Source organism: Lithobates pipiens, unplaced genomic scaffold (genome assembly GCF_037356315.1).
Source record: "Lithobates pipiens isolate NorthernLeopardFrog02 unplaced genomic scaffold, aLitPip1_a1.2 Scaffold_8, whole genome shotgun sequence".
Taxonomy (NCBI): domain Eukaryota; kingdom Metazoa; phylum Chordata; class Amphibia; order Anura; family Ranidae; genus Lithobates; species Lithobates pipiens.
Genome location: NW_027507903.1, coordinates 567482245 through 567496195, shown reverse-complemented (window position 1 = coordinate 567496195; position 13951 = coordinate 567482245). Strand labels below are relative to the sequence as shown.

The 13951-nt window shown below is 44.6% G+C and overlaps 1 protein-coding gene across 3 annotated transcripts in view; it reads left to right on the top strand.

Moving 5' to 3' along the window:
- Positions 1-13951, top strand: part of LOC143961032 (cytokine receptor common subunit beta-like) — a 135477-nt gene that overhangs the window by 55347 nt on the left and 66179 nt on the right. For all 3 annotated transcript variants that reach the window (XM_077470154.1, XM_077470153.1, XM_077470155.1), the window contains 2 exons: positions 4609-4775; positions 13700-13820. In XM_077470154.1, the coding sequence (XP_077326280.1) occupies positions 4609-4775; positions 13700-13820 (288 nt within the window). The remainder of the gene's footprint in view (positions 1-4608; positions 4776-13699; positions 13821-13951) is intronic.

Genomic DNA, 13951 nt, shown 5'->3' with positions numbered 1-13951 from the left:
GGGCGTTGGCCGTGATCTTGTATTGTATACACACGGCATGACTTTTTCAGCCAACTTTCACCAAATCAGGTGGGTTTTCTGCTCTTTACCGCCACCTTTGGTCAACTTCTGTATTGTTGTCTTATCTTTTGCATTGCTTCTGAGCATGCGTGTTTGTACTTTGGACTTAAAGAGGAAGTAAACTCTCCCACTCTGATGGTTCTTTTCATTTAGTCCATTATAATAAGTAATTTTCAAACTATAGCCACTGTAATCCAGCCCAAATTGCATATTACTTTAAAAACTTTAAAAAAAACTTGTTTCCAGGGGTAAGGCAGCGCCATCTTAAGTATTGTTTTCTGAGTCCACAGTGGAGTGTATTTCCGCCCTTACATTGATTTTATCTAGTGTTTGCCTGTGTGAGTCCTATCAACTTCAGCTGATAAGACTGCAGTAATGCTGTCCCATGCCCTGCTTTACGCTGCATGTGATGTCACACAGTCACATGGTGTGTAGGAGGAATCTCTGAGTGATTATGCAGCCTCCCGGGAGTTCAGTGTTGTGTGCCGTAGGAAGTCCTGATAACAGATAGATAAGCACATAGAGAGTGTGCCGTAAATCAGGGGAGATCTGGGTATGCTCAGTGACGTCATTATACAGAACAACAAGGATTACAACAATACTAAGCAAGTAAGGAGATATATACAAGCAGTGTTCATTAGGGATTTTGTATGCTGATTTACATGGGACAAAGTTGTGGGGGAGGGTTTACAACAACTTTAAGTCCGATGGTTTTCTGTACACATGATAGGACTTTGCTCCATCGGACTTATGTTGCCGAAAAGTTTTTCTGTTTGCAGAACGAACTTTTGTCCAATGAAAACGGAAAAAGTTTGTCCGATGGAGAGTATACACAGTCGAATTTTAAATCAGCTAATTTCTTCGCATGTTTGTTGTCAAAAAGTCTGATCGTGTGTACAGGCCTTAACACTCTGTATTATAGCAGCAAATATTGCAAAGGAATCCTGGAGCATTTAGTATAAGTCTAAAGCCTCATACACACTATCAGATTTTCTGCTGATTTTTTGTCTTCAGATTTACCAAAACCATGTAGTGCAAGGGCCTGCCTGATTGCATACAAATTGAAACTCCTAAGGTTTGACCTCATATTATATGGTTTTGGTAAATCTGAAGACAAAAACCAGCAGAAAATCTGATAAGGCCCATACACACAATTGGACTTTATGACAACAAAAAATACAAATGAGCTGTTTTAAGGCAACATCCAACTGTGTGTACGCTTCATCGGACAAACTTTTTCGGTTTTCATCAGACTTTTGTTGGCTGTGCGAACAGACAAACTTTCCGGCAACAAAAGACAGATGGAGCAAAGTCTGATCGTGTGTACAGAAAACCATAGGACTTTTGCACAAAGTACAAACATGTTCATGCTCAGAACCAATGCAAAAGATCAGACAACAATACAGAAGTTGACCAAAGGGAGGTGGTAAAGAGCAGAAAAAACACGTGATTCAGTGACATTTGGCTGAAAAAGTCCTGCCGTGTGTATGCTTAACAAGTTCACAGCCAACGCCCTTTGTACAGAAATCCACAGGAAAGTTAGTTTAAAGTCTGATCATGTGTATGAGGCTAAACTTTTAGTCAACATAAATCCATGGAAAAGTTTGTTTTAAGTGTGTACGAGGCTTAAGGCAAGCCAAAGGAGCAACTTTCAACTAGGAAATTTGCTTGATTCCCCCATCAACAGTGTTGATGTGGGAATCTCTCCTGCCAGGCAAATATCTTTTCCCGACAGGGGAGGTGGGAGAAGTCATCCCTGCCAGAAGAAGACAGAGATTATTGCTAGCGGCTATAGCAGCCACTAGTGATAATCGCAGGTAAAACCCAGCATGCTGGTTGTACCCAAGCTGATCAATCGATCAACTTGGTGCATTCAGCCTGCCCATACACAGTTTGAATCTCGACCAGTTACTGCTGATCTATTCAAATTTTTAGGAAATGCTTACAGTACTAAGTGTACTAGGGGCTGCTTCTACATATTGTACTTGCCTGACTACCATGGTGATCCAATGTCTTCAGTGCTTTGTTAGGCCTCATTTTTGCAAAAAACATACCACCTCCTCTCCACCTCTCGATCCCTCTGAAGAGCATTACACTGCAGATCATCAGTGAGATAGCACAAATGTTAATGAGCCCTTGGTTAATTACCAGGAATGAGCACACATCGGAGCACCTGATCTGTAATATTCAGGACTAAGGATGAGCTTGGGCATGTTCTCACACTCCACGTACAGAGCCCGCCAGGAAATCAGCACTGCACAGCGCTAATCACAGGCAGTGAGACATTTTCCCGATGTGAGGCTGCAGAGATCAGGAAATGTCTCACTGCCTGTGATTAGCGCAGAACAGTGCCGAATTCCTGGTGGGCTCTGCACATGGAGTTTGCAAACACGCCCAGGGCCGGGACAAGGAGGGGCAGGAGGGGCGGCTGCCCCTGGCGCAATGGTTTATTGCGGGGCTAGGGGGCACCCTGACCCTAACCCTAAGGCAAAGGGGGGCACAGTTTGGCATCTTTGCCCTGGGCGCTGCTCATCCCTATTCAGGACTGCCCATTACAAGAGGAGTGTTAACAGGGAGCACAGAGACATAGCTCCAAGGGATCCCTCCCTCCACAAATTGCATCAAATTTCTCTTGAGTACTAGTTTATTTTCTTTTCAATAGATGCAACCACATTATTAAATCTTTGGTCATGTTCCCACAGGCTTGCGACTCTAGGGACACCCAGATCGGTTTATCAATATAAGAATATATTTGAGTTAATTGGATGAATTGTATCGGCAAATAGTATTTCCAAAAGTCAGGTACCCCCCGGGCCTCCCAAGTTTTTTGGGGTAAATAGCATGTGCTTTTGCACTCCGTGACCTTGGTCTCCCCAAAGTAATTTTAAACCTCAAGCTTGAAATCTATTAAGTTCTATGGTGGGGACAGCTACTGGCAATGTTCTGAAATAACACCAATTTTGGCAAAATGGTCATTTTTCACAGAGGCCATCTTACCCACCCAAGAAAGGGAAATGGAAGACCATTTCACCATCTCCTCATACAATTTGGCCTATTAAAGAAAAATGTATTTGCTTGTCACATTTGGAGTTAGCTTACCCCTAGATAAGAGAATGAGTGAATTTGCCAGACACAAGAGAATTGAAATTGAAAGATCTTGTAGACCCTAGCATCTAAATTAATATTAATAGCTTCTGAATTACCTAGGTAGACGTGGTGGCCTAAAACAAAGCAAATTGTTGATGACATAAATTAGAAAAGGTGTTATGAGGCGACTTGATAAAAAATAAAAAAGATCATCTGCGAATAGCGCACATTTATGGTGAGTCAAGGGGTGTATGTACAGGGGTCACAAGGGTCACCATTGGGATCCAGCTCCATGATCCAGGTGGCCGTGTGACCTCCCTGTACAGCTGGATAGGAAGGCGGCAGCATGTAGAGGAATCAATCCCTCCATATAACTACCAAATGCCCACTTCTCCTCTCCCTCCTGCGCAACATTCAGTGGCTGATGGAGGGAAATGGAGGGCATCGGCCCCTCTGTATGCTGCTCTTGTCACCTATCTATCAATGTCCTGCTGCCCTGGGCCCTTGTGTGCTCCCCTGGCCCCTCTGCAGTGCTGCTGAGTTTCCCCCTCCCTCCCGCTGGCTGCTGGTGATCTTCATTCATAGCTGAGGCATAGTAAATTTACTGTGCTTCAGTTTATGAATGAATGGGAAGCTCTGTACAGAGCTATTCCTGTTCATTCATTCTGTGTAGCTATGGCTGCAGAGAAAGGGACTGAAGAATCTATCCTCAGTCCCTTTCTCTGTCTCAAAAGTGAGACAAAATGGGTCTGTTTGGACCCCTGATATTTCACCTAAGCTCCCAACAGGGTTCCTAAAAAAGAATGAAAAATAAAACGGTAAAAAAAAAAAAAAAATGGTAAAAAATAAAATAAAACAACAAAAATTAAAAAAAACTACCGACACCAGTGGCAGAACTACCAGCATCACACTGGCAACTGGGCTCTGACGTTCTGCCACATGGGGGGGACCCCAGGATGGCAGGAGGGTGGTACCATCATAAAGGGCCCCAGGATCAGTGAGAAGGGCCCCGGTCAGGGACTAGTGTGGCCCTTCATGGTTTCTTACATTGGGGCCCTGAAGATTCTAGTTATGTCTCTGGGTCCCACTGCCCTCAATTCCAGGTATGTTTGAATTAGCACAAATAGTGATAGTTAAAGTTTCAATAGCAATTATGCAAATATGAAGCAGAGAGGGGATGATTTGGGAACATCCCCGATGCATGGCAGACCTAAAGGCTGTAGGTTCCAATTTGTATCCTTTTATTCTTATCTGAGCTGTTGGGGAGTACTAGTTTCTTTTAAAAGGCATGTGGCAGCTGTGCCAACTAACGGAAAAAACATGTCTCAAGATCAGTTAAGAAATATTGTGAACATTTCTCTGTGTGGTCAGCAGAACAGGATGCTTTAAAAATATTTCTGTGTTGCCTGTCTGTTTTTATGTATGAAAGTGAAAGTTTTTCTTTTTATTTCAATTTCCTAGAGAGGAAAGTGCTTGTCAGAAGAAAAGTGTGCCCGGGAGTTCATTGACGCATTCAAATTGGACATGTGATGTAGCTTGGGCTACAAATTGGAACTCAGCAGATGTCATCAATTTTAGTTTTGTGCCTGAGAGAAAACTGGAGACTCGACTTTACACTGAGGAAGAGAGTGAGAATACAACAAACTTTTTTACTGCATCTCTGTGTTTCCTACACCTGCATTATTTGTGCAACACATGCCTACCGTAAGCTGAATTGTAAATGTTACATAGTTACATAGTAGGTGAGGTTGAAAAAAGACACAAGCCCATCAAGTCCAACCTATGTGTGTGATTAGATGTCAGTATTACATTGTATATCCCTGTATGTTGGGGTCGTTCAGGCTCTTATCTAAAAGTTTTTTGAAACTATTGATGCTGAGACTACCGCCTGTGGAAGGAAATTCCACATCCTTGGCGCTCGTACAGTAAAGAACTCTCTATGCAGTTTAAGGTTAAACCTCTTTTCGTCTAATTTTAATGAGTGTCTTGTTAACCACTTGCCGACCGCTGCACGCCGATGTACGTTGGTAGAATGGCACAGGCAGGCATATGGGCATACCTGTACGTCCCTGCCTCCCAGCAGGCGGGGGGCCTGCGGCGGTCGGAATCGCTTCAGGAGCGATCTGTGCTGAGGGGGAGGCCACTGATTCATAGCCACCCCCTCACGATCGCTCCTGGCGAATGGAATGCTTTCTCTGCTTCTGTAATGTAAACCGGAGCAGAGGAAGTGATGTCATCTATCCTTGTGTATTTTTGTTTCGGCACTGAGGAGAGAAGACATCAAATAAGTCTGCTCCAAGACTACACATACAGTAGAACACGTAGGTACACAAATCACCCCCCAATCACCCCCTGTCACAGTGACACCAATAGCAGTTTTTATTCTTTTACTGATCACTGATCACTGCATTACCCCCCCAATAAAGGTTTAACCCCTTTATTACCTCCTGTCGCCAGTGTCACTATGCAATCTTTTTTATGATCGCCGTATTAGTGTCACAGGTGACACTAGTTAGCCAGGTAAGTATTTAGGTTCACCGTCAGCTTTTTATAGTGTCAGGTACCCCCATATACTACCTAGTAAAGGTTTTAACCCCCCGATTGCCCCCTAGTTAACCCTTTCACCAGTGATCACCGTATAACTGTTACGGGTGACGCTGGTTAGTTCGTTTGTTTTTATAGTGTCAGGGCATCTGCCTTTATTACCCAATAAAGGTTTAACCCCCTGATATAAGGGTGATACAAGTTAGGTTTTAGGATCAGATAGGGTCTGCGTCACCCAAGGCAGTGTCAGGTTAGTGCCAGTACCACTAACACCCATGCACATAGCATACACCTCCCTTAGTGGTATAGTGTCTGAACAGATCGATATCTGATCTGATCAGATCTATACTAGCATCCCAAGAATGCAGTGTTAGAGCCCGTTCACACAGGGGCAACTCAGGATCCGACTTTAGGTCGCCCCTAGTCACCTCAAGTCGCGCTACATGTAAAAATCAATGTAAGTGAATGAGAGCCGTCTTAATGCACACTACTGAAGTCGCTCCGACTTCAGAAAAGGTTCCTGTACTACTTCAATCCGACTTCTAGGCGACTGGTACCCATTGATTTCAATGGAGGTCACCTCCAAGTTGGATCTCCGTCTATACGGAGGCGACTCTCAGAGAATTATCAGCTCTCAAGAGGGAACTCCACGCCAAATTTATTTTAAAAAATTGGCGTGGGTTCCCCCTCCGAGAGCATACCAGGCCCTTAAGCCTGGTATGGAGTTTAAGGGGAACCCCCTATGCCAAAAAAACGGCGTGGGGGTCCCCTCCAGATCCATACCAGACCCTTATCGGAGCACGCTACCCGGTCGGCCAGGAAAGGGGATAGGGACGAGCGAGCGCCCCCCCCCCCCCCCCCTGAGCCGTACCAGGCTGCGTGCCCTCAACATGGGGGGGTGCCTTGGGGAAGGGGGGCCGCACGGCCCCCCCACCCCAAAGCACCTTGTCCCCATGTTGATGAGGACAAGGGCCTCTACCCATTCATCTGTGAAAAAAATGTACAAAAAAAAACAACACACAAGGGTTAAAATAGTTTATTGCACAGCTCCGGGGGTCTTCTTCCGTCTCCGGGGGTCTTCTTCCGTCTTCGGGGGTCTTCTCGCCAGACTCCTCCGCTATATTCTGCTTTTTTGCTAGCTATTTCACTAGCGGAGGAGCCCGGCTTTCTTTCCGCCACCCTCTTCTTCCGACTTCGGGGGTCTTGTCCCCCTCTTTGGGGGTCTTGTCCCCCTCTTCGGTTCTTCTGTCACCGCTGTCTTCTGTTCTGTTCTTCTCTTCTCTTCTTCTTTTCTCTTCTCTTCTGGAGATGTTGCCCCGTCGCTGTCTCCGGTCACAATGGCAGGGACACGGCATGCGGCGACTTATATAGGGACATAACCGGATGATGTTCTTGCCCATTATGATGTCACAGTCCCAGCATCCTCTGGGACTGTGACATCATAATGGGCGGGGACATCATCCGGTAAGGTCCCTATATAAGGCGCCGCACGCCGAAGAGAAGAAAAGAACAGAAGACAGTGGCAGTGGCGACAGAAGACGCGGTGGCCCGGCAAGAAGAGCCGAAGAGGGGGACAAACCCCCGAAGTCGGAAGAAGAGGGCGGCGGTGAAGAAGAAAGCCGGGCTCCTCCGCTAGCAAAAGAATTGTATCGCAAAAAATAAAAATCGCAGAGGCAAACAAATACCATCAAAAGAAAGCTCTATTTGTCAGAAAAAAAAAGACGTAAATTTTGTTTGGGTACAACATTGCATGTCTGCACAATTACCAGTTAAAACAGTGCGGTACCAAATTGTAAAACGTCCTCTGGTCTTTGGCCAGCCAAATGGTCCGGAGGTGAAGTGGTTAAACTCCCTTCTGTGAAAACATTTTATCCCTATTGTGGGGTCCCCAGTACGGTATTTATAAACTGAAATCATATACCCTCTCAAGCATCTCTTCTCCAGAGAGAATAAGTTCAGTGCTCGCAACCTTTACTCATAACTAGGGATGAGCCCGATGTTCAAGTCAAACGTAAGTTTGAATCGAACATCGGGTGTTCACCGAACAGCAAACAATATGCAGTGTTCGCAGAAAATTTGAAAGCTGCCGGAACACCGGTAAAGTCTATGGGACACTAACATGAAAAATAAAAAGTGCTAATTTTAAAGGCTTATATGCAAGTTATTGTCATAAAAAGCATTTGGGGATCTGGGTCCTGCCCCAGGGGACATGTATCAATGTAGTAATTTTTAAAAAAATGCCTGTTTCTTCGAGAACAGTGAGTTTTTTAATGCTTAAAGTGAAACAATAAAAATGAAATATTCCTATATAATATTGTGCATGGGGGGTGTCTATAGTATGCCTGTAAAGTGGTGCATGTTTCCCGTGTTTAGAACAGTACCACAGCAAAATGACATTTCTAAAGGAAAATTTTCATTTAAAATGAATTGTTTGCGGCCGTAATGAATTGTCGGGTCTCGGCAATATAGATAAAACTCAATGAAAAAAAGGGTCTTAGGGTCTGATATGGAAATTAAGGGGAACCCTGCGTCAAATAAATAAATGGCGTAGGGGTCCCCCCAAAATCCATACCAGACCCTTATCCGAGCATGCAACCTGGCAGGCAACAGGAAAAGAGGGGGGACAAGAGAACGCCCCCCTGCTCCGTACCAGGCCACATGCCCTCAACATGGGGAGGGTGCTTTGGGGTAGCCAAACCCCCACAGACCCCCACAACCACCGGGCAATGGTTGTGGGGATGAGGCCCTTGACCCCATCAACATGTTGTTTTGGGGGGCTACCTCAAAGCACCTTCCCCATGTTTAGGGCATGTGGTCTGGTACGGTTCAGGAGGGGGGGTGCCCTCTCGTTCCCCTTCTTTTCCTGCCGCCTGCCAGGTTGTGTGCTCGGATAAGGGTCTGGTATGGATTTTGGGAGGGACCCCTATGCCATTTTTTTCATTGGCTTTTATCTATATTGCCGAGACCCAACAATTTGTTACAGCCGCGATCAGTTTTAAATGACAATTTTTCCTTTAGAAATTTCATTTTGCTGTGATACTGTTCTAAACACGGGAAAAATGCTATAGAGACCCCCAGGCAAGATATTTAAAGGAATATTTCATTTTTTATTGTTTCACTTTAAGCATGAAAAAAATCACTGCTCCTGAAAAAACATCCGTTTAAAAAAAAAAAAAAATTGCCTGTTCGCATGTTCTGCTGCGAACTGAACAGGAGGGTGTTCGGCTCATCCCTACTCATAACTTATATCCTCCAGACTCTTTATTAGCTGTGTTGCCCTTCTTTGTACTTGCTCCATTTCCAGTACATCTTTCCTGAGGACTGGTGCCCAGAACTGGACAGCATACTCTAGGTGTGGCCGGACACTTGTGGAGTGGCAGAATTATCGTTTTATCTCTGGAGTTGATCCCCTTGTTAATGCATACCAATATTCTGTTTGCTTTTTTTAGCAGCAGCTTGGCATTGCATGAGCCTATCATCTACTAGGACCCCCAGGTAATTTTCCATCCTAGATTCCCCCAGAGGATCTCCCCCAGTGTATAGATTACATTCATATTTTTGCCACCCAAATGCATTATTTAAATTTTTTTCTATATTAAATCTCATTTGCCATGTAGTTGCCCACCCTATTAATTTGTTCAGATCTTTTTGGAAAATTTCCACATCCTCCAGTTATTGCCCTGCTTAGCTTAGCATCGCCCACAAAAACAGAGATTGAACTGTTTACCCCATCCTCCAGGTTGTGTATGAACAAATTAAATAGGATTGGTCCCAGTACAGAACCCTGGGGGACCCCACTACCCACCCCTGACCATTCCGAGTACTCCCCGTTTATCACCACCCTCTGAATTCACCCTTGTAGCCAGTTTTCAATCCATGTACTCACCCTATGATCCATGTCAGCAGACCTTATTTTTTACAGTAAACATTTATGGGGAACTGCGTCAAATGCTTTTGTAAAATCCAGATACAACACGTCTACTGGCTTTCTTTTATCTAGATAGCAACTCACCTCCTCATAGAAGGTTATAAAATGGTATGGTTACACCTGGAAGATCTTGTACCAAGACTTAAGACTTTGTTCCACTTTTGCTTAGAACACAAGATTTTGCTGAAATCTCATGGAGGCTCAAGTGGTCCTGTTGCCTAAACCGGGCAAGGACCCTCTGAGCTGCTCCTCCTATAGACCCATAGCTCTCCTTGATTATAGATCCTAACAAAAATACTAGCCACAAGATTATCGAAGGTAATCACCACACTGGTAGACAGATCAAACTGGCTTCATTCCCCAGAAATCCACTAATACAAATCTCTGCAGGCTATTTGCGCACTTACAGATTAGTCATACTAACCCTGGGGCCAGAGTGATAGTGTCCTTAGACATTGCTAAAGCCTTTGATTCCATGGACTGGCATTATATGTCCACGATACTACGGTATATAGGGTTTGAAGATTTTTTCTTACCTGGATCTCTCTGCTGTACAGTACACCCAAGGCGACAATTAAGATAGACACGGCAGTTTCTGAACAGTTCTCGTGGATAGGGGAATATGAAAGGGGTGTCCACTCTCCCCGGCCTTATTCACCTTGGCCATTGAACCCATAGCCATTGCTCTACAAGCATCCACAGAGGTAAAAGCCCTTGAGATAGGAGGCATTCGTCAATGCACTGCCTTATATGCGGATGACATGCTTCTCTTTTTAGAGGACCCTGGACCATCCCTAGAAGCAGTATTTGAGATTCTAGGCACCTTTGCAAAGTTTTCGGGCCTAAGAGTAATTGGGAGAAGTCCAATGTCATGGCTATTGACGATGGGGCTCAGGCACGAGCATCACCCCTATAAGCTGGGTCTTGGTATTTAAATATTTGGGTGTTCGTATAACCCCAAAGTGGTGACTACCTATCACTCAATCTAATGCCACTACTCGCAAAGGTTAAGATACAGTTGGACACCTGAACCACTTTCCCTGATCGGTAGGGTGAATCTTCTCAAAATGAAGATACTACCAGTTTTTTTTTTTTTTTTTTTTGCACAATACTCCAATCTGGGTCTCATGCTCATTCTTTAAGCACACAAATAGCCTGTTTAGCTCTTTCCTGTGGTGCTCGGGTCACCCTAGAATAGGTCTCTGTACACTACAGGAACCCTATGGACACGGAGGATTAGCTCTCCCTGACCTGCTCAAGTATTTTATAGCAGGGCAAATGGTGGTTGCCCAGCACTGGCTGGTAAGAGATGATGGTGATGCAGCAACAGTACTTGAGGCTGCACTTATGAGATCCTACAAGAGTCTTTACTATTTGGTGCACAGGGGACCACAGGTTTTGGCGCCTTTGACTGGCTCCATGCGCGCTACTATATGCACGCGGGACAGGGCAAAGGTGCTTATGCACTCTGAAATAGAGGTATGATCGCCAGACACCCCACTATGGTTCAATCCTAGATTACCCCATTTTAATGAAATTCCAGACCCAATTATATGGGCCAGAGTCGGCATCAAACAATTGAAGAACATAGTGGAGGGGGGACACTGCTCACTTTCAGTCAATTAAAGGATAGACACGTTCTACCAAACTGGTACTTTTTACGCTATCTACAGCTGCGGCACGCATTCGCCACACAGCTTGGTGCAGGCATGGTGGAACCTCAAACTCCACCCCTGGAACGGTTACTTTGTGACAAATCCGTATGAAAGACGCTGTCAGAACCTTATAAAGAGCTATTTGTCGAAAGGCCCCAGACACTCAGTAAGTGTAGAGATAAATGGAGCTCACTAGTCTCCAATTGTCAGGACGACGACTGGGACGATATGTGGGACCATCCATTCTTGGTCCTGGTATCGGCTCGTGATCAATATATTCAATTTAAGATACTTCATAGGGTATACCACACCCCAGCAAGAATAGCCAGTATATATGGTTCGGATGGCACAACTTGCTGGTGTTGTACTACCGCCATGGTGGATTACAATCATATATTCTGTTATTGTCAGCCAATACAGGAATTTTGGGCAGGGGGTACAAAAACCATTCAGGGACTAATCCCACTACCTGTTTCCATGACAATATCAGTGTGTCTGCTGGGCCTGGTGGAGGAGGTGGCACTGCTTTGAGGTGCAGAAAACCATTCTCTCCCTCACTTTGTTCTATGCACGCAAAGCTATACTACTACGGTATGCTGGAAAAAGCCTGAAGCTCCCTCCCTGGCCTACTGGAAGGGCTTAGTGAATAAGGCATTGCTTTTCTATAAAACCACGTACTTGAGCAGAGGTTGCCCCAAAATTTTGAGAAAGTATGGCAATGCTGGCTCTCATCAGATGACACTATGAAACTCAGTAATTGAGGGGTTTAACTACTTCAATACAGGACACTTACACCCCCTTCCTGCCCAAGCCAATTTTCAGCTTTCAGCGCTGTCACTGTTTAATGACAATTGCGCAGCCATGCAACACGGTACCCAGACAGAATTGTTATCATTTTGTTCCCACAAATAGAGCTTTCTTTTGGTGGTATTTGATCACTTCTGTGTTTTTTATTTTTTGCTAAACAAATTTAAAAAAGACCTAAAATTTTGAAAAAAAAAAGTTTTTCTTTTGTTTCTGTTATAAAATGTTGTAAATAAGTAGCTTTTCTCCTTCACTGATGGACACTGATAAGGCGGCACTGAAGAGCACTGGTAGGTGGCACTGATATGTCGCACTGATGGGCATTAATAGGCAGCACTGATGGCCACTCATGGGTGGCACTGGTGGGCACTGATGGACATTGATAGGCGACACTAATGGGTACTGAAAGGCTGCACTGCTGGATACTTATGGGTGGCACTGATAGGCGGCACTGTTGGGCACCGATGGGCACTGATAGGCAGCATTGCTGGGCGCTGATGGGCACCGTTACGTGGCACTGATGGGCACTGATATGCGGCACTGAAAGATGGCATTGTTAGGCATCACTGATGGCACTGGCAGGCATTGGGGATGGGCACTGATTGGCAGCTGCCTGGGCACTGATTGGCATTTCTCTGGAGGTCTAGGGCGGCATACCTGGTGGTCCAGTGTGGTGGCCATCCCTGGTGGTCCTGGGTGGGCATCCGAGGGGGGGCTGCGCTGATAAACAATCAGCACAGACCCCCCCTGTCAGGAAAGCAGCCAACCGGCTCTCCTCTACTCGCGTCTGTCAGACGCGAGTGAGGAAAAGCCGATAAATGGCTCTTCCTGTTTACATCTTGATCAGCCATGATTTGACACGGCTGATCACGTGGGAAAGAGCTTCCATCAGAGGCTCTTTACTGAGATCGCTATAGCGGTGTGTCAGACTGAAATGGTTAATTGGTTTAATTGCAGTTTAATTGGAGACTTTGGTGAGGTGGATTTGGCTTCCCATAACTTAGAAGAAGCCTAATTTCACCACAGAGCTTACCTATGTCTGAGTGTGTGTGTTATTCTTTCATAGTCTATGGCAATAAGTTTCAGTCCTAGATCTCATTTCATTTACACATTTGACAGGTGGTGAAGAAGCAATATTTCACCTCCTGTTTTTAGCCCTAAAACCTGCATCACTATGTCCCAATAGCTGCATTGAATCAGTGAAATGGGTCGTGTTCGGCAGGCAGTGCTGTGATGTGATGGGGGATGTATATACCTTCATCCGCTGCCTTTGTAGCTTAAAAAACAGGGGTTGGGGGCGGCAGTAAGAACATTACTCGGGATGTTTAGTGTATGTCAGTATGGTGTTAAGTGAATCATATCAAGAAATAGCAAACTCTGTGCATTCAATTAAAGATAAGGATATTAGGAATCATAAAAGCCTTTATAAATGTAACTGTCTTGCTGGCTTGTGCATTTATATGATTACTGAATTATTTTGCGATATTTTTAGGTATTAACATTTACAGCAGGGCACTACATTATCATATATATAGTAACTACAGAACCAAACACGGATACAAAAACACCTTGTTTATAACATACAGTATTCTTACATTGTATCTCTTTCTACGTTTTCTAGAAGATGAAGCCAAACCACAAAACCTGCAATGTAAACCTGCTGATGGGAATTTTACATGCTCCTGGCAAATCAGAAAGGAGATAGCTGAATCTATTGACTTTGTTCTCTTCTATTACAATAGGTAAGTTTCAATGCTTTTGTTAAGGTTTTGAGATGCATACTTTTGTGATTGATTGAAGATTATTAGTAAAATTAAACCACTTGACTCTCCCATGTGCCAAGAGGGTTAAAGCTTATGTAGCACTTACCCCC